Source organism: Schistocerca nitens, chromosome 9, assembly GCF_023898315.1.
Source record: "Schistocerca nitens isolate TAMUIC-IGC-003100 chromosome 9, iqSchNite1.1, whole genome shotgun sequence".
In the NCBI taxonomy this organism is placed as follows: domain Eukaryota; kingdom Metazoa; phylum Arthropoda; class Insecta; order Orthoptera; family Acrididae; genus Schistocerca; species Schistocerca nitens.
In genome coordinates, this window is record NC_064622.1 from 278876791 (window position 1) to 278896619 (window position 19829).

Genomic DNA, 19829 nt, shown 5'->3' on the forward strand with positions numbered 1-19829 from the left:
GAAAGTATTTTTATGGAGCGTAGCCATGTATGGAAGTGAAACATGAACGACAACTAGTTTGGACAAGAAGAGAATAGAAGCTTTCAAAATGTGGTGCTACAGAAGAATGCTGAAGATTAGATTGGTAGAGCATATAACTAATGAGGAGGTATTGAATAGGATTGGGGAGAAGAGAAGTTTGTGGCACAAATTGACTAGAAGAAGGGATAGTTTGGTAGGACATTTTCTGAGACATCAAGGGATCACCAATTTAGTATTGGAGGGCAGCGTGGAGGGTAAAAATCGTAGAGGGAGACCAAGAGATGAATACATTAAACAGATTCAGAAGGATGTAGGTTGCAGTAGGTACTGGGAGATGAAGAAGCTTGTGCAGGATAGAGTAGCATGGAGAGCTGCATCAAACCAGTCTCAGGACTGAAAACCACCAACACCACCACCACCACCACCACCACCACCACCACCACCACCACCACCACAACAACAACAACAACAACATACTATTTGGTGCACAATCAATGTTTTTTCTTCTCTGTTTTGTTCAATTTCCATTCCACAAAATACTTTCACTTTGGAAATAGTTATCACAAATTTTTTTGCCATGTCTACGATGAGCTTGATAAAATCTTTGCTTTTTCCAGTCGATAGCTCGTTGTCTACAAAAAAACCAAGAAGACCAGACAATTTCCAACATTCTCAGTGAGGATACATTTATCTATGGTGCTCTTTTCGAAACTCAACTAGTTCAAGAATTTACAAAAGTTTGATTCCAACAATGGGAAGCCTGCTTTAAACTGTAGCAGATTTTTTTAAAATTTTTGTACGTATTAGTTCTCCTGCAGCATCACAGCTCGCAGCACCAACATGTGAATTTCCTCGTCCAGTGTTCCACATAAAAATGCAATTTTTACATCAAATAGCAACATTTCAAAATCTTCTGTGGCCAAAATGGCAAGCAAAATGTGTAGTGAGTTGTACCTCACTACTGGTGTGTTTCATTGTAATCCAGTCCAGAGCATTGAGTAAAGCCTCGAGTGACAACTCAGACTTCATATTGTTGTCATTTTCCGTTTTTGATGGTTGGGTTTGGAAACCCACTTTGATTCTGCCGTCATTTGGGTTTTGTTTTGGCATGACCACCAAAGTTTTATTCAATTGAAGTGCTTAGATTTCCTCTTCAATTGCTTGTTTTCATTTTTCTTTGTCTTGACCCAGAATTGCCTCTTCATAATATTTTTGTGGAAGACGGTCTACATATGTGATAATTAAAGTTTTCCCAGTATATTGAATATCCTGAGGTTTCATGATTGCAGCCAGATCATGTTGACTTCTTGCCACAATATTTCGACTGGCAGCTGTCCAGCCATCTTCAGTTGAGTGGCCACCAATGGCGTCAGCTAGTTCACGATATTGGCTTTATAACAAAAATTGGTGCGGAAACACACGTGCATTGGTGACCACCACAGGAGGGACCTCTGCCGAAATCCGCTCCCTCTGCAAATACTGTTCCACCCGTGGTGCACGGGCACATCTGAAAATGTGAGACTACATGTCTGCAGAATGCATGCTCATCTCACTAAAAACAAACATCAAAGGTCGCCACTTGTCATTATGAATAAAATGTTTTCTCTCGGAAGATATTAAAGAAATCACCAGGTCCCAAGCCTTGTCCAGTTGAAAGCTGCTGCCCCCAATTAATAAGATTTTGTGCTAGATAAATTTCCAAAGATTCTTTAATTATTGAATCTCAAAGAGATTTAGCTGAGGCCAAGATTTTTGTGGCAGAATAATCCATAGTGTCCTATGGTAATGCAGTGCTCAGGTACAGCCTGCAAAAGGTGAGTGTGGTGATCGTATTCAATGCACCTTTCATGTACTGAGTGTATAATCTGACCTATGTAAGCTTTGCCACACAGGCAAGGAATTTTGTAAATTCTGGCCTTCTGCGAACCCAGATCACTATTTACTGAACTGAGAAGTGCGCTAGTCTTTGCCGGTGGCCGGCAATACCGTGAACTTTGACTTGATTTTTCATTATGATCCTGCTGACTTTAAATGAAATGCTGCTGATGTACGGAAGGAATGCCCTGGACTTGAACAGCTCCATATCTTCTTGATGTTGTGATTGGTTCCTCTTCAGCGCTGTACTAATCTGATGCAGAGAGTAACCATTATCTCTGAACACTGACTGTAGATGTTCTAGCTCCTTTGCAAGGCTGTCTCCATCAGACCCAACATGAACTTGGTGCACCAGTGTTCTAAGGACGCTGGCAGTTTGTGAATGGTGATGGCAGCTCAAAGTTTGTAGGTAAAGGTCTGTATGCATGGGCTTATGGTAAAGAGAATGCCCTAAAGACCCATCCACTCTCCTAGTAACAAAGATGTCCAAAAATGGTAAGCAACCGACATTCTTTATTTCCACTGTAAACTGGATGTTCTTGTGGATTGCATTCAGATGTTACAAGAAACATGACAGTTCTTCACCATGGGGCCACACGAGAAAAGTGTCATCTACATATAGCCAGAAGACTCTTGGTTTAAGTACTGCCAAATCAAGAGTCCTCTCCTCAGTCTTCCATAGAGAAGTTCGCTACCAGAGGGGAGAGAGCCAACAGCCTTGCTACAGTGGTAACACTGGTTCCTGTCAGATCATCGAAGTTGGGAGCTGTCAGGCTGGGCTAGCACTTGGATGAGTGACAATCCAGTCTGCCGAGCGCTGTTTGCTGTTGGCAAGTGAGGTGCACTCAGCCCTCGTGAGGCAAACTGAGGAGCTACTTGATTGAGAAGTAGTGGCTATGGGCTTATAAATTGACATACAGCTGGGAGAGCGGTGTGCTGACTGCGTGCTCCACCATATCCACATTCAGTGACATCTGTGGATTGAGGATGACATGGTGGCTAGCCGGTACCATTGGGCCTTTGTGGTCTGTTCAGATGGAGTTTAGTACCAGAGGGGAGAGAGGACTGTCCATGGCAACACCGTCAATCTGCTCAAAACATATGTTGTTAGATTAAAAGTAAGTTGAGGAAAGGACAGGACGAAAAAGTGCTATTATATCAACCATGAAATTATTGCTGATGAGTGACAGTCCATAAGACAAACCTTAGTGAAAAGTGAGATCATATTGCTGTGAATTGGATGCCATATTGAAACAGCTGTTTCATCTGCATATGGAGATTGCATCTTGTCTGTATTACTTTCCTGGGTATAAGACGACAGCATGACATGGGCAAAGTTGACTGGTTCCATAAGGATCCACTTTGACACAGATTTCGAAGTTCGCCTATCTGTCAGCAACATTATGACAAGAAGATACTTTTTGACACTTCATGGTCAATTTAACAGGCAAGGCTTTGGACAATGGAACACTCAGTGCTTGGGAAAGGCTTGAACTTCACCCCTACATTAATAACCCTGTCTCTGATTTTATTAGTGCTGTTGAGGAAGCCGTTAGGTGTCTGCCTAGTGATGCTGCAGAAGAAATAAGATGTAAAACATGCCATCCACTCACAGAAGCTCCACCTCAGGGCAATATTTCTGCTATGGAAAGGGCCACACTACAAAAGCTACCAGAAGATTCTGAAACATGGTTTTATCAGCTGATAAGGAAAACTCAACGTTGCTGTTGCCACGTGAGGTTTATGGAAATATTTATAACTTGCTGAGCAGACCAGTGTATTGGAAGACTGACAAAAACCCCACAGCGAAAGTGGAAAGGAAAACATCAGCACTGCTAAATCCTTCTATTTCACAAGAAGTGGCCAAAAGAGTAAAACGCCATAGTTCTGTGCCACCCTGGTTATATGATATTCTGAAGGTTTATAAAAATGAGGTTCTGTTATGGCTGATTGCCAGTAATATCAACTGCCCCCCCCCAACCCCCCTCCCCCCAATTTGCAATGGAAATAAAGAATGATGGTTGCTTACCATTTATGGACATCTTGGTTACTAGGAGTGTGGACGGGTGACTAGGACATTCTCTTTACCGTAAGCCCACACATATGGACCTTTACACGCAAGCTTCGAGCTGCCATCACCCTTCACAATCAAGTGGCGCCCTTATTTCAGATGGAGACAGCCTTACAAAGGAGCCAGAACATTTACAGTTGGTGTTCAAAGGTAATGGTTACTCTCTGCATCAGATTAGTACAGTGCTAAAGGGGAAGAAACTTGACCAGCCACAACATCGAGAAGATAGAGCTGTTCAGTTCCAGAGCATTCCTTCCATATGTCAACAGCCTTTTGTCTACAGTTGGCAGCATCTTAAAGTAAGGTAAGTTAAAGTAATCTTCTGACCACTGGCATAGACTAGTGCACTTCTCAGTTCTGCAAAAGATGATCTGGGCCAGCAGAAGGCTGAAATTTACAAAATTACTTGCCTGTGTGGCAGGTTAACATGAGTGCCACACTCACCTTTTGCAGCCCAGTTTGTTGGCTGTAGCTGAGCACTGTATTACCACAGGACACTCTATGGATTATTCTGCCATAAAAATCTTGGCCCTGGCTAAATCCTTTTGGGGTTCAGTAATTAAAGAACCTGTGGAAATATGTCTAGCACAAGTTGGGACTGTGGCTTTCATGCTTGGCACCCAGTAATCTCTTTAATATATTCGGAGATAGAACATTTTAGTTGTAATGACACGTTTGTTGACATCTGACTTTGTTTTTGGCAACAAGTGCACACATTCTGACAGAGGGCAGACATGAAGTTTCACCTTTATGCATGCACCTGCATGCCATGGGTGGAACAGTATTTGTGGAGGGAGTGGACTTCAATAGAGATTGCCCCTCTGATGGCCACCAACACACGTGTGTTTCTGTGCCAATTTTTGTTATAAAGCTGACACCGTGAACCAGCAGACTCCAATGGTGGACACTCACCTGAAGATGGCCGGACAGCTGCCAGCCAAAATATTGTGGCAAGAAGTCAACATGATCTGGCTGAAATCCCAAAACCACATAGAGCAGTCTACATAGTTTGCATCATATCTGTATTGGCATCAAATCTGGCTCCTCATTCAACGAAATAGCTCTTCATTGACTTGTTAAAGTATTTTGTCCATCAATTGAGCCCCAGTGTCTTCAGTTTTGCACAAACTATTAGACATCATCTTCATGAATTTCTTGAAACAATTAAAAACATTGAATTTATTTCTCAAGAAATAGAGATGACAAAAACCAGATGTATCCTCGGCGAACATTATAAAATTCTTTGAACCATCAAGTGATTCAACCTTCATTGGTCCACATACATTGTTCTGTATTAAATCACCACTTTCTGAATTTTTCACTTCATTTTTCTTATCAAAAGGTAAATGGTGAGACTTTCCATATTGAGATACTTTACAAAAAGATGCCACAACAAACATGTATATTCCCTTGATAAGACCTCTTTTGATCAAATTCACAATCAATGTGCACAGTAGAAAATACAGGATGGAATGTAACGTTATGAAAAGGAAAGTTGTTACTCACCATATAGCAAAGATGGTGAGTTGCAGGTAGGCACGACAAAAGGCAACTGAAACCACACTGTGAGCAGCAGCATCAGTGCATGATTGGAGTGGCAACTTGGGTGGGGGTAAGGAGGAGGCTGGGGTGGGGAGGGGGTATAGTACGGTGGGGGTGGTGAACAGTGAAGTGCTGCAGGTTAGAGGGAGGGCTGGGGGAGGTGGGGAGGGGTGGGGGGAGCAGCTGAAAACGAGAGAAGTAAATAGACTGAATGTGATGGTGGAATGACAGCTGTGTAGTGCTGGAATGGGAGCAGGGAAGGGGCTGGATGGGTGAAGACAGTGACTAACGAAGATTGAGGCCAGGAGGGTTACAGGAATGTAGGCTGTATTGCAGGAAAAGTTCCCATATGTGTAGGTCAGAAAAGCTGGTGTTGGTGGGAAGGATTCATATGGCACAAGCTGTGAAGCAATCATTGAAATGAAGGCTGTCATTCTTAGCAGTGTGTTCAGCAAACAGGGTGGTTCACTTGCTGCTTGGCCACAGTTTGTCAGTGGCCATTCATGCGGACAGACAGCTTGTTGGTTGTCATATCCACATAGAACACAGCACAGTGGTTACAGCTTAGCTTGTAGATCACATGACTGGTTTCACAGATAGCCCTGCCTTTAATGGGATAGGTGGTGATCATGATCAGTCTGGAGTAGGTGGTGGTGGTGGTGGTGGTGGTGGTGGTGGTGGTGGTGGTGGTGGGCTGTATGGGACAGGTCCTGCATCTAGGTGTAGGTAAGGGGTTGGGAGCAGGCGTTGTGTAAGGATGGTCGAGTAAATTGTGTAGGTTCGGTGGACAGCAGAATACCACTGTGGAAGGGGTGGGAAGGATAGTGGGCAGGAGATTACTTATTTCAGGGCACAACGAAAGGTAGTCGAAACCCTGGTGGAGAATGTAATTCAGTTGCTCCATTTCTGGTTGGTACTGAGTAATGAGGAGAATGCTCCTCTGTGGCCAGACAGCAGAACTTAGGGAGGTGGTCAGAGACTGGAAAGATAAGGCATGGGAGATTTGTTTTTGTACAAGGTTGGGAAGATAGTTATGGTCTGTGACGGCTTCAGTGAGATATTTGGTATATTTCTAGAGGGACTGTCACTGCAGATGTGAGTACCATGGGTGACTGGGCTGTAAGGAAGACACTTCTTGGTATGGAACGGGTGGCAGCTGTCAAAGTGGAGGTACTGCTGGTGGTTAGTAGGTTTGATATGGATGGAGGTTCTGATGTAGCCATTTTTGAGTTGGAGGTCAATGTCTAGGAACATGACTCGTTGGGTTGAGTAGGACCAGGTGAAGCAAAAAGGGGGAGAAGTTGTTGAGGTTCTGGAAATCCAGATTGCAAAGATGTCATCAATGAATGTGAACCAGGTGAGGGGTTGTCTTAGCACCTCCACTATATGATGAGTAGCAACTTTCCTTTTCATAATATTGTCACAACCAATTTGACATTTATATGACCCAATCTTTTGTGTCAAGTTTTGAGGCACTTTAGGGTTAACAAATTCACCTCACATTGGGAGTTCGATAAACAAAAACATTCTACAAATCTTGTTTTCTTGCTTTATTCTTGGTTGACAACGCATCCATCATGAGAAATGTTTACAAACTTATCTACAAAGGTTGCCTCAAAACCTTTTGTCATGCAAATACTAACAAAACAAATTCTTCCTTACTTTTGGGATGTACAGTATGTGATAAATTCATCCGTCTTTGCAATGCTCATTTACAATTTTCTTTATTTTAATTGATCTTATCCCTTCACTTTGCATTTTGCATTACCTCCAAGTGAGATTTCAATGTGTTGACATTACAGATTTGGCTGAACAGTTCCCACCGAAAAAGTGGTGTGCTGCAATGCCCTGTAATCCAGATGTCTCTTGTATCAGCATTTGGCATACTCTCACAAATCACTTCATTATGTGGGACTTTCTCATGTGACACTCAGTCAGTAACAATGAATGCATTTATGTTACCTCTATTTTGCAACTAAAATAGAGGTAACACAAATGGATTCATTGTTATTGATTACATTCTTCTCAGAAGGGCAATGTCTTGACAGATTGTCTTCCTTCCTGCAGGTCCAGCAAGTAAATTTCCTTTTGAATTCACGTGATTCAGGTTCTACTTTCTTGCATCTGTATGCTCTTTCTTCGAGACTTGAGATGAAGTCACTTCCAGAACAGTGGACACCATCTTCAAGTAATTCAGTTGCTTTTTCTTCTGAGAGGAGCCAATCCTGGCGTTTTAGAACCATTTATTGATTGCTGGACACAGTGTTCCAGGCCATTACTAGGCTGTGGAACTTCATCAGAGGGATTAGCTACACCAAAGTAACATAAAAAAATGCAACTGTGGTGCCATCAGTATCATAGGCGGGGAGATTTTAAATGCAAAAATAACATTTCAATTTCAACATAAGAATTAACACTTGTTATAATGTCAAGTTGAACACACACATTTCAAAACGACACAACACATATGTCACTGAGCAAGTGGACAAGGCAAGACATGTGAACATGGTAACATTCGAATGAGCACTGAGCCCAAGTCTAGCGGCCACTGGCTTGCTGGCCGCTTAGGTGGTGCGGCTGCTGCATGGCTGGCAGACAGTGCCGCATGTAGAGGACGCGTGTAATTGCGCGGTGGCACTTTGAATGATCGGCGAGTCACAACACTTTTCCCCCCTTTGAAATTTTTGCACTGGTCTTGATGGAGGTGGCCTGTAGATTGCTAATGTCCAAAGGCGTTGTTTGACTGACCGTAAAGTCTCGAGGAGGAGGCTTCCCGTACGGATGGAAGTGTCCCCGATGATAACAGGTCGAGATGACAGGAGACGTAGGGGTCGAATCTGCTGGGGCTCCATGCACCAATCTGCCCATTGTAGTAAGCCCAGTTGATATTAACAGGAGACATGGGCGATGTGTCAGTGTCTGTAGGAGGAGGAGACGAGTAGATTGGCTCCGACAGATGGTCATCTGGTTCCTGCACGGGCACGTCTCCTGGTGGCATCCATTCTTGTACTGGCACAGAGATGACGGTGAGAGGGCTGTGTTGTGAGTAATGAGAGATGCCAAGATCCCGAGCGTCAGGTAGAGCCGAAGGTGGTGTAGCGGCATTCGCAACAGGCGTTGCTGGCACCCGAGGCCGAAGCTGGTCTGAATGACACACTGCAACACCCGTGTCCGTCTGGATTTCATACAGGCATCAGCCACGGTGTCGTAAGATGTGGCCTGGACTCTATTTTGGGCGCCTGCCATATCCCCGTATCCAGACATGGTCGTCGGCAGTGAACCGGCCAAGCGAAGGCACCCGTGGCCATGAGGTGGAAGGCCACAGAAGATGAAGTAGCGTGCGGGGCTGTCGGCCATGTAAGAGCTCAGCCGGGCTGTGGTCGCCCATGGGGGTGGAACGGTAAGAAGCTAGAAATTGGAGAAGTGCATCATTAGCAGCGCAAGAAGTCAGGAGTTTCTGCATCTGAGCCTTAAACGTGCGGACCAGTCATTCAGCCTCACCGTTTTATTGTGGATGGAATGGAGGGGCCGTGACATGCATAACACCGTGACGAGCACAAAAATCCAAAAATTCAGAAGAGGCAAATTGTGGACCATTATCAGTAACAAGAGTAGAGGGAAAGCCTTCCAAAGAAAAAATGCGGGAGAGAGCACTTGGGGTTGCCGCAGTGGTAGGCGACGTGCAACGGACAATGAAAGGAAAGTTAGAGTAGGCATCAATTACGAGGAGCCAATTAGAACCTAAAAAAGGTCCCACAAAGTCAGAATGAGTGCGCTCACAGGGCGTCTCAGGCGAAGGCCACGGTGACAAAGATGACTTTGGGGTGGCAGCCTGTGACACACAAGGGCCGCAGGCAGCGACCATGTGTGCTATTTCAGAGTTGATGCCAGGCCAGTACACATGACGGTGCGTCAGAGATTTTGTGTGAGAGACACCCCAATGCCCTTGGTGAAGGAGGCGCAAGACTGAAGCACGCAAAGACGCAGGTACCACAACACGCAGTGAAGCATTGTCGGTGGAAAGGAGGATAACACCATCCCTAGCCGTGAGGCGGTAGCGCAAAGCGTAGTAGTTCCGCAACGGATTAGAAGTCTTAGCGGATGGACGATCTGGCCAACCCTTCTGAATATAGCGTAAAACCCGGGAGAGGGTAGGATCAGAACCTGTAGCAGCCGCCAGCCGGTCCCCGATGATGGGGAATCCGTCCACAATCCACTGCTCGGCAACATCCAGGTGGAAACACAAAAGTTCGTCCCTATCGAATGCCAGATCAGGACCCATGGGAAGGCAAGACAGAGTATCAGCATTTGCATGTTGAGCTGTTGGCCGGAAATGAATCTCATAATTGAAACGAGACAAGTAAAGAGCCCAATGCTGGAGGCGGTGTGCAGCCTTGTCGGGAAGTGACATTGATGGATGAAACAAGGAAACAAGTGGTTTGTGATCCGTAACAAGATGAAATTTTGAGCCATAGAGAAAAACACCAAACTTATGAAGAGCATAAATAATGGCCAAAGCTTCTTTTTCAATTTGAGAATACTTTTGTTGGGCATCCATGAGCGTTTTGGAGGCATAAGCAATGGGTTTTTCAGAGCCACCAGAAAAACGGTGCGCAAGGACTGCACCGATCCCGTATTGAGAGGTGTCCATGGCAAGAACAAGATGTTGGCCAGGTCGATAAGTAGCCAGGCATGGGGTCTGTTTCAGCATCATCTTCAATTTCTGGAAAGCCGCATCGCATGACGCGGACCAGTGAAAAGGCACGTTTTTATGCAACAGGCGATGCAATGGCTGAGCCACTGAAGCAGCAGATGGTAAAAAATTGTGATAGTATGCTATTTTCCCCAAGAAGGCCTGCAGTTCCTTAACAGATGTAGGGCAAGGAAGGGCATTGATCGCAGCGACAGTTTGCTGAAGCGGATGAGTACCATCCCGAGAGAGTTGAAACCCCAAGTATGTGATAGATGCCTGAAAAAATTGTGATTTCTGAAGATTACACTTAAGACCGGCAGTGTGTAAGACATGAAAAAGTGTGCAGAGGTTCTGAAGATGTTCTTCAGTGGTGGAGCCAGTGACAACAATGTCGTCCATGTAATTTATACATCCAGGGACAGGGAGCAATAATTGTTCCAAGAATCACTGAAAGAGAGCAGGGGCGCTGGCAACCCCGAATGGCAATCCTTGGTATTGATAGAGGCCGATAGGCGTGTTAAGGACCAGAAACTGCCAGGAAGCAGTGTCGAGACGAAGTTAATGATAAGCTTCTGACAGGTCACGTTTAGAAAAATACTGGCCTCCTGCAAGTTTAGTGAACAATTCTTCAGGTCGAGGCATAGGGTAAGTGTCAGCATAGTGCATTTACAGTGGCTTTAAAATTGCCACAGAGATGAATATCACCATTGGGCTTAGCAATGACAAAAACAGGAGAGGACCACTCACTGGAAGTGATAGGAAGCAAGACCCCTGAAGTAGTGAGACGATCCAGCTCCTGTTTGACCCGATCACGAAGGACCACAGGAATGGGCCGAGCCCGAAAAAACTTAGGACGAGCAGTGGGTTTGAGTGTGATATGAGCTTCAAAGTCGTTTGCATGGCCTAACCCAGGAGAAAAAAGGGACGAAAATGTCATCGACAAGGAATCCAGTTGAGCATAAGGAATAGCATCAGAGTCGATATTGACAGTCATCTATGGAGAACCCAAAAACGTGAAAGGCATCGAAACCAAAAAGATTCTCTGCATTACTCTGGTTGACCACAAATATGGGAACAGTGTGAATGACAGATTTGTAAGATACCTCAGCATTAAATTGCCCCAAGAGAGAAATCTGCTGTTTATTGTTCATCCGTAATTGCCGAGTGACAGGTGATAGGAATGGAGAACCCAACTGAAGATACGTCTGAGAATTAATTATAGTGGCAGCAGAACCAGCATCCACCTGCATGCGAACATCCCGACCAAGGATTTGGACAGTGATGAATAACGTCCCTGAAAGGGAAGAAGTGTAATTGACAGACAACACAGAAGCAGAATCAGCGTCACGGTCGTGAACGTCATGTATGCAGTCGGATTTGCAAACGGCAGACACATGACCCTTCTTTTCGCAATTGTGACACACGGCCCAACATTGGGGACAATCCTCCTGTGAATGTTTCATAAAACACCGCGGACATGAAGGAAATTGTCGGGGGTTTTGCTGCAGTTTCTTAGGGGGTTGTTTACAGTTAGGCCGAGGCTGCACGTGGGAGCGTACTGCGGTCACGTCGGCCGGCAGGGACGCACCGCACGCATCAACAGAGCACAGAGGTTGTATTTCCCCGACGTCACCCCACGCCTCTATTTGCGCCCCAGCAGCGTGAGAAATTTCAAAAGACTGCCCAATGGATAGGACTTCATCTAGAGTAGGATTTGCCAACTGAAGGGCACATTGCCTCACTTCTTTGTCAGGCGCCGACCAGATAATAGCATCCCGTACAATGGAATCGGCATAGGATTCTTTGTGAACGTCAGTAACAAATTGACACTTTTGACTGAGGCCGTGAAGTTCAGCAGCCCAAGCGCGATAGGATTAATGCGGTTGTTTTTGACAACAATAAAAGGCAACACGAGAGGCTACCACATGCATTTGCTTTTGAAAATACAGACAGAAGTGAGCACATTTCAGCAAAGGACAAAGACGCAGGATCTTCCAAAGGAGCCAATTGTGACAACAACCGGTACATTTGAGGTGAAATCCATGAAAGGAACAGAGACTTACTTTTAATGATTGGCGAGTCACACTACTTTGATTACATTCTTTTGGTGAGTAATTGTTAATTTGTTTGCAAAGTGTTGTTGACTGGATGATGAAAGCTGTGTTGATTGTAACTGAAGCAGAATAGTTGTTAAATGAATGTATATAAAAATTGTTTACACTGTTTTGAGCTAAAAAATATTTGCAGTTAATTTGCTAAACACAGTTATCACAGACAACACTCTACACTAGGTCTTAAAGCTCATCCATGAACATGGCAGTTGATACATTTTGAATTAGTAATGTCACTCAAATTGTGGATTCAACAACTCTGTATAAATTTCCCCTTCCTGGAAAGTACTAATAAATGTGTACTCATAAATGAGTTAGTGTTAAATCTGGTTATTCTTTTTGGGATTGGTGAGACTGATATTTCTGGTGATGCCTAGAAAATATTTAATCACCAGCTTACAATATAAGGATGTCATAGGACTGATATAAGCTTTGTAAGTAGGTTAAGTAACTTGTGCAACATGTTCTGTTAACTTCTTTGTCTATGTAACTACTGCGTGCAGCAAAAATGAACCCTTAAATCTTTCCATGCAAGCTCTGGTTCCTCTTATGATGATCATTTCTCCTTATACAGGTGGGCATCAACAAAACATTTTCATGTTGAGAGGAGGAAGTTGGTGGCCAAAGTTTTGTGAAAAGATTTCACTACAACAAACAGTGCCTTTGTTTTAATGATTGCCACCTGAACTCTCATATTGTATCCATGACACTCCTCTCCCATTTTGCAATGATACAAAATGAGCTCCCCTTTTTGAACTTTACTGATGTTCTTCATCAATCCTATCAGGTAAATATGCCACAATGTGCAGTGATACACCAGAAGAGGATGGATAAGTATAGAGCAAGCATTCTCTTTAATATATTTTTTGCATGTTCTCCCAATAAAATATGATCTTTGGTTTCCCTCCCTCACAACGTTTTCAGTGTGATCATTCAAATTTAAGTTGTTCCTAATTGTAATCCCTAGGTAGTTGGCTGAGTTGACACCCTTTAGATTTGTTTGATTTATTGTATAACCAAAATTTAATAGATTTCTTCTAGTACTGATGCGGATGACATCACACATTTTATTATTTAGTCAATTGCCCCTTTTTGCTCCATACAGATACCTTGTCTAACTAATTTTGCAGTTGGTTTTGATCTTCTGATGACTTTCCTGGATGGTAAATGACAGCATTATCTCGAAACAATTTGAGAGGGATCCACAAATTGTCACACACATTCTTTGTATGTACAGAAAGACTTTCCATTGATTACTATGAACTGTAACCTTTCTGACAGGAAGTTATGAATCCGGTCACACAAGTAAGATGGTACTCGATGAACATACAATTTGGTTAGAGGCCACTTGTGAGGAACAATGTCAAAGCCTTCTGGATGCATAGAAATATGGAATCAATTTGAGAGCACTGCCATTTTTGGTTTTATATTCACTTGTGGTTCCTGACTTACAAATTCTCTTTTCATCACATTATTCCATACACAATCTCTAGAGTAATTTTTTACAGCCTTAAAAAACTTAAGTGAAATTTTGTCAGTATTAAGAAAGATAGATTTCTGCTCCCCATAGAGAGGATGGTTCATAGACAGGAACAACAAAAAGACTGCTAAACATAAAAGCTTTTGGTCAAAAGGCCTGTCTCTGGCCACGGAGGCCGTACTGTGAGCAACTGCGCATGAGGGGAGAATCAGTCTGGGTGGTGGGGGTAAGGAGGAGACTAAGGTGAGAAGGGGGATAGCGCAAGGTAGGTCAGAGTTGGGAGCCAGCAAGAGCTTGCAGGGACGGGATGGGGACAGGGTGGGCAGCTAGACGCAGTCAGTATGTTACATGGGAGGGCATGAAAAAGGAGAGAAGTAGGTGGGGGGGGGGGGGGGGAGGGGAGGAGACTGTGGGTGTGTTGGTGGGATAGAAGCTTGTGTAGTGCTGGAACTGGAGAAGGGTAGGTAGTAGGTGGTAGGTGGGTGAAGGATGGGGAATAACGAAAATTAAGACAAAGGGGGGGGGGGGGGGGATTTCCAGAAATGTTGTATATATTGTAGAGAGAGTTCGCACTTGCACAATTCAGAAAGTATATCCTATTTTCTGGCAACCCCCTGGCTTCTACCTTCATTTGTCCCTGTCCTCCACTCACCCATCCCCTTCCCTGCTGCCTTTGCAGCATTATACAGCCTTATATTCCACCAATACCCCCACAGCCTCCTTTCCCTCTTCATCTACTTCTCTCGTTTTCCACATCCTCCTCCCCCCTGCCCCCATCTGTTAACCTTCCAATTGGACCTAGCTGCCCTGCTGTACCCTGCCCTCACCATGTACCAGCATGCCCCTACAAGCGGTGCTTTATCATCTCCCACCCCTACTCTGTTATCCATCCCACTCCCTGACTGAGTCGCCTCCTTACCCTCACAACTCAGGTTGCTTCTCCTATCATGTGCAGTTGCTCACAGTGGCCTCTATATGATGATTAGCAATCTATCCTCCTCGTAATACTGTCATTATTCCATCTTGGATTTCCCATTATGAGAAATCATATTATTTACACTTATGACTGTAATAGTTACTGACCAATGATGTAATGATGTATTTGCATCTTTTTCTATTTTTCAAGAAAGGTGCTGGTTTTAAATTTGCTTCAAATCTGATTTCTGAAGCCAATGATGAGTCACTTCAGAAAATACTGCCTTGGCTTCAACGGGACTTTGATAAAGTTTCCCGTGATCTTGTAAGCTTATGTGGAGATGAGGTGAGAATGGTTTTGTCTTTACCTTTGTGATAAAGTACTCTGTTGTGCATGCTGTGGAAAAGTCTGACAGTTCATATGTATAGAGATTGTGGTGAATTTCGGCATCCGCCCAAACAATTATTTTGATTTACTGCAAGGCATTTACTACACAAATACAAATGTACTATAGTGCTAATGTGTAGCCAAGGCTATGAAATTATTGACTGTGATCTGTATTCTGCATATTGTATTCAGCAAGAGCTTGCAGGGACGTGATGGGGACAAGGTGGGCAGCTAGAAGCAGTCAGTAGGTTACATGGGAGGGCATGAAAAAGGAGAGAAGTACGTGGGGGGGGGGGGGGGGGGACTGTGGGTGTATGTGTAGTGTTTTATTGACCATGCATTATCCAAGGAATGACTAGCAATGTCATACTGCAGTTACCAACCTATTTTTGGGTCTGTGTATTACAGAAATACAATGTTATTGCTCAAATGTTTGAGTGGAGTGGAAACAAGATTTCTCAGAAAATACACAATGGATTTTTGTCTGAACTTTCATAGCTAAACAGATTGACCACTGTGAGGGGGGGGGGGGGGGGGGATGATGATGATGATTAAGAAGAATCTTAAAAGTGACCAGGTTAATTTTTTTTAAGAAGACAGTGGCCAAATGTTTTGTCCAGAAATCTACGTAATCCTCAAGATAAATATCCTCCAGTGCTCTTCAAAAGTTCTAAGATCTTTAGTTAAATATTGAATTTTAAATTCTCCATAGACATCTCATTTGCTGTAAATGTTAGTTTCATTCAGAGGCACATCAAATGTTTCTCTAATCTGTTTTATTTCCACTTTTAGAAAAAAAATATTAATTGTTTCTTGTTTGCTTGAAATATTTTATTTTATTTGAAGGTAAGATCTGTTCCGTAAATTAGTTCCAAAAGTTGTAGACAGCATAGGTTGTGAGAATCAACAGGAATGTTGCAAACCATAACACAATTTATACAAAAAAAAGTACTATCTTGGGTGACATAGATGCATTGTCCTCGTACATCCAAGTAGTAAGCATCAAATATTCAGGTCCAAGGATGAAGGTGTGGAGCAAAAATGGATAACACTCAAAAGCATTACACAATAGACCATAAATGAGTATCTGGATAAGAAAGACCCACTGTAGTTTAGTAGGCATGTTACAAAGTTGCTATGAATGCAAAGATTTAAGTGAAGCCAGTCATATGGATAGATAGGTGAACAAAACCAAAATAAACACAAGGAGAGCAATATAGGGAATGTTTATTGGATTCAGAAATAAAATTTTGTAAACCGATTTTGTCAAGAATACTGTGAAGAGTTACTCATACATGAAATCAGTTAGCAGATAAAAAACATCTGTTTAGTTCCTCAATGATCATACTTTTACTAAGATGGAATATGAAAGACCGCAATTCTGAACTTAGTATTTGATTGTTTCCCTGTGGAAGATTGTAACACTGAACTCTGTAAAATTTTAGAAAGCATTCTAGTGATCTGTATTTAGAAAGCATTCTAGTGATCTGTATAAAATGTTAAAATACAGTAAAACTGTCTTAATTGCAAAAGATGTTTATTTGGCTTCTGGTTCCAGTCCATTATTCAGACCCTCTTCAGATGGTTCAAATGGCTCTGAGCACTATGGGACTCAACTGCTGTGGTCATAAGTCCCCTAGAACTTAGAACTACTTAAACCTAACTAACCTAAGGACATCACACACATCCATGCCCGAGGCAGGATTCGAACCTGCGACCGTAGTGGTCGTGCGGTTCCAGACTGTAGCGCCTTTAACCGCTCGGCCACTCCGGCCGGCTCCTCTTCAGATAATAAGCACTACAGTACAATAGTAATTTGTATTCAGAGGGGTTTCTGTGCAAAGAGAGGATAATTTAAGTGAAAATATGTAAAATAAAAATAAAATAACAACATATACGCGATGACAGATGGTGTCAGTCAGTGGATGGAGCAATATCCGTAAGAGCATGGATGTTAATAGCTGAATAAGGCAGTATTACTGAAAAATATATGCTGAAAGCTTTGCCCTTCACATACAGCATTATATCATCGACAACCAATCACATATTTCCTACATGACGTATGTTACATTGAATGGTGTAGTTGAATTTACAACAAAATAGATGTACAAATATATACAAGAATTATGTGCATAAAGGTTCTCAACAAATTCTATCATAATTAATTTAAAGTAAGGAAATGAAATAAGACATGATTTGATTGATTGTGTGTAGATTGCCCTCTGTGGGTATTTGAACGAAGTCTTCCTTTGTGGTTTAAGGAAACTGTAGTAGGCACCTCTTGCAAAAAAAATTGCTGTTCAGTCAATATTTGACATAGGATAAGCATTCAAAAGATTCCACTGACAGTACCTTAAGAATTCATCAGCACATACCTAAGGGGTTACTACTTAATACCCTTGAGGAGATGGAAATTTATGCACCTTTTAAAATAAACCCCTTTTGCTACTGAATGAACAACTTGATTTTAGAAAAAGTTAATTCTTTGAACTTTTTGACAATTTACTGTAAGATTTCTGCAACTTTCTCCTTATAATTTTATTCTAAAGAAATGGTGTTCCATTCAGTAACACTTATCATTGGTATCAACAATACAAGTTAAGAAGATTATGACTGTAGGTATTATTGTCCCCAAAGAGGGCTCATGGCTCTTTCGGGAGTTTGTGTGTGGTGCACATGGGGCCCCGAGCTATTGCAGCCCATTTTGCCTACCTGGGCTGTGCAGTTCCTCTCTTGTGTCCCTCCCTCCCTCCCTGTCCTTGCTCCGTCCACTCTGTCCCCTCTCTGTGTTCTTACTTATGTCAACCTGCCTATCCACTTGGTTTCTTGTATTACTTCCGGTTTTTGTTTCTCACCCTTTCCTTTTCATCCTTCCTTTTTAGCATTTTTGGTCCTCCTCTGGCATTTGACCTCCACTTCTAAATTTCCTCTCTATAGTGTTAGTCATCTGGGGAAGAATTCCCTCCCTAGCATCTACACCATGGATTCCTCTCCTCCCCTTCCTTCCCCCCCTCTTCCTCCTCTGTGATAGCCCCTCCCCCCTCCCTCACTAAGTCAGCAGCATGTTTAGCCAGTAACCACTCTGTGTGGTGGGGCTGTTAAGTACCCATCTGGCTGAGCCCCTTGACAACATAGGGATTACACTTCTGATACATGAGCTGTTGCCTCCCCATGTTTGCCTAGGATTGATTGTCATTTTGGAGCATTGGAACTCCCAGCAATGGCCACCGTGACAGATGGTCCTTGCTATGGCTAGATGGTGCCCATGGGGAGAGCACCTGATTGTACTGGGTGGTATCAGGATTCGTATGAAGCATATTAAGCTCCAAAACTCGCAGTTCTTCTATGGTGATCCCTTTAGTTGCTAACGGATCACTTAATGCTGATTATTATGACTGTGCAGCCTTCCCTTCCCTCGCTACACTGTGGGAAGAGGGCAAGCCTCACCGGCTTGGGGTGAAACACTTTCTCCACCACCTGACCTGCACTGAGACTGGCAGAGACATGTTCAGTCACTGAACAATATTTTTTTTAATAAAATTGATTTTGCTGTTGATCAAAACTACTTCTGCTGCCCAATCTGTGGCCCTTCATGCCTGTGACCATCTTAGTGACATTCTGGTTTCCATTACTCCTCACCAGCCTTTGAATATGGTTCAGGGAGTCATTTCTCATTGGGACCTCATCCTTCAAACTGGCATCAGTCATAGCTCAGCAGTGTGTTCATTGCACCTGAAGATGCTGGTCAGCTGTACCAATAAAATTTTATGGGTCAAACAAACCTGTGACCATTTGCGTTGCGTTCCCACTGCACACATTCAATATTGTAGTGCTTCGAGAATTTGAGCAAATTCTAGAACCACTTGGCATTCCACCATTTCGAACAATCGATATTTTAGAGGTGAGTGGCAGAAATGAATATGCCCTATTGCACATCACTTATTTGTATGTGCAGGTCAAAAAACAGTTAAGAGAAAAAGATTGACCTGGCGGTCGAACGGTGGCAGACAAGTACCTGCTGTATGGTCCACAGTGTTTCCGTGTACGGGTAGAGAAGAACAAGAAAAGTTTATGTAGTAATCTGTGCTCTTTAGTGTCTGTGTTGATTGTAAAAAGACTAATGAACGATTTAATATAGATTTCTGTGTACATTCACGTATTTGACTCGCTTGAGACTAGAGACTTTTAAACCGACTCTCATATCTTGGACTCTGAGAAGTCAAGACACATGTCTTATGTCTCAATGTACTTTATTATTTCTAAAGCTTGAGATACAAGTGAGACAATGAAGATATTTATATGGCTAAGAAGAGAATTTTGTTCTGCATAGCAGTTCTAGTACATCGTTAATATAGTATGTTGACACTAAAGTTCATATATGTGCTCAATAGATTACAGAAATTAGAAGATATTATTTTCTGTTGCCAAAAAGCATTAGAATGTGGCAACCCAAGTGACAGGACCCAAAGAAAATGGGAATTTCAAGACAGAAATGGGAAGAAGATATTAGGAGTTGCCATAGCAAACAGGCCTAACAAGATATGAGAACTGTTTCCAGTAATTGTATTGAGTCCAATAAACCAATCGAAGAAAGTTGTGAGTGCAATGCAGTAAAAGACATGAGAAAATAATAGTGACAAAAAAAGAAAGGAGAGAACAACTCAACTTTTCGACTAAGAAGACTGGGTGTGGAGAGAAGCAGTTTTCACACACGTACATTGCGCCAATTCTGA

General features: G+C 42.9%; 1 protein-coding gene across 1 annotated transcript in view; it reads left to right on the forward strand.

The window, feature by feature from the left end:
* Positions 1-19829, forward strand: part of LOC126204182 (ankyrin repeat and SAM domain-containing protein 3-like) — a 120220-nt gene that overhangs the window by 30494 nt on the left and 69897 nt on the right. The window contains exon 3 of the mRNA XM_049938586.1: positions 14920-15054. Coding sequence (XP_049794543.1) covers positions 14920-15054 — 135 coding nt within the window. The remainder of the gene's footprint in view (positions 1-14919; positions 15055-19829) is intronic.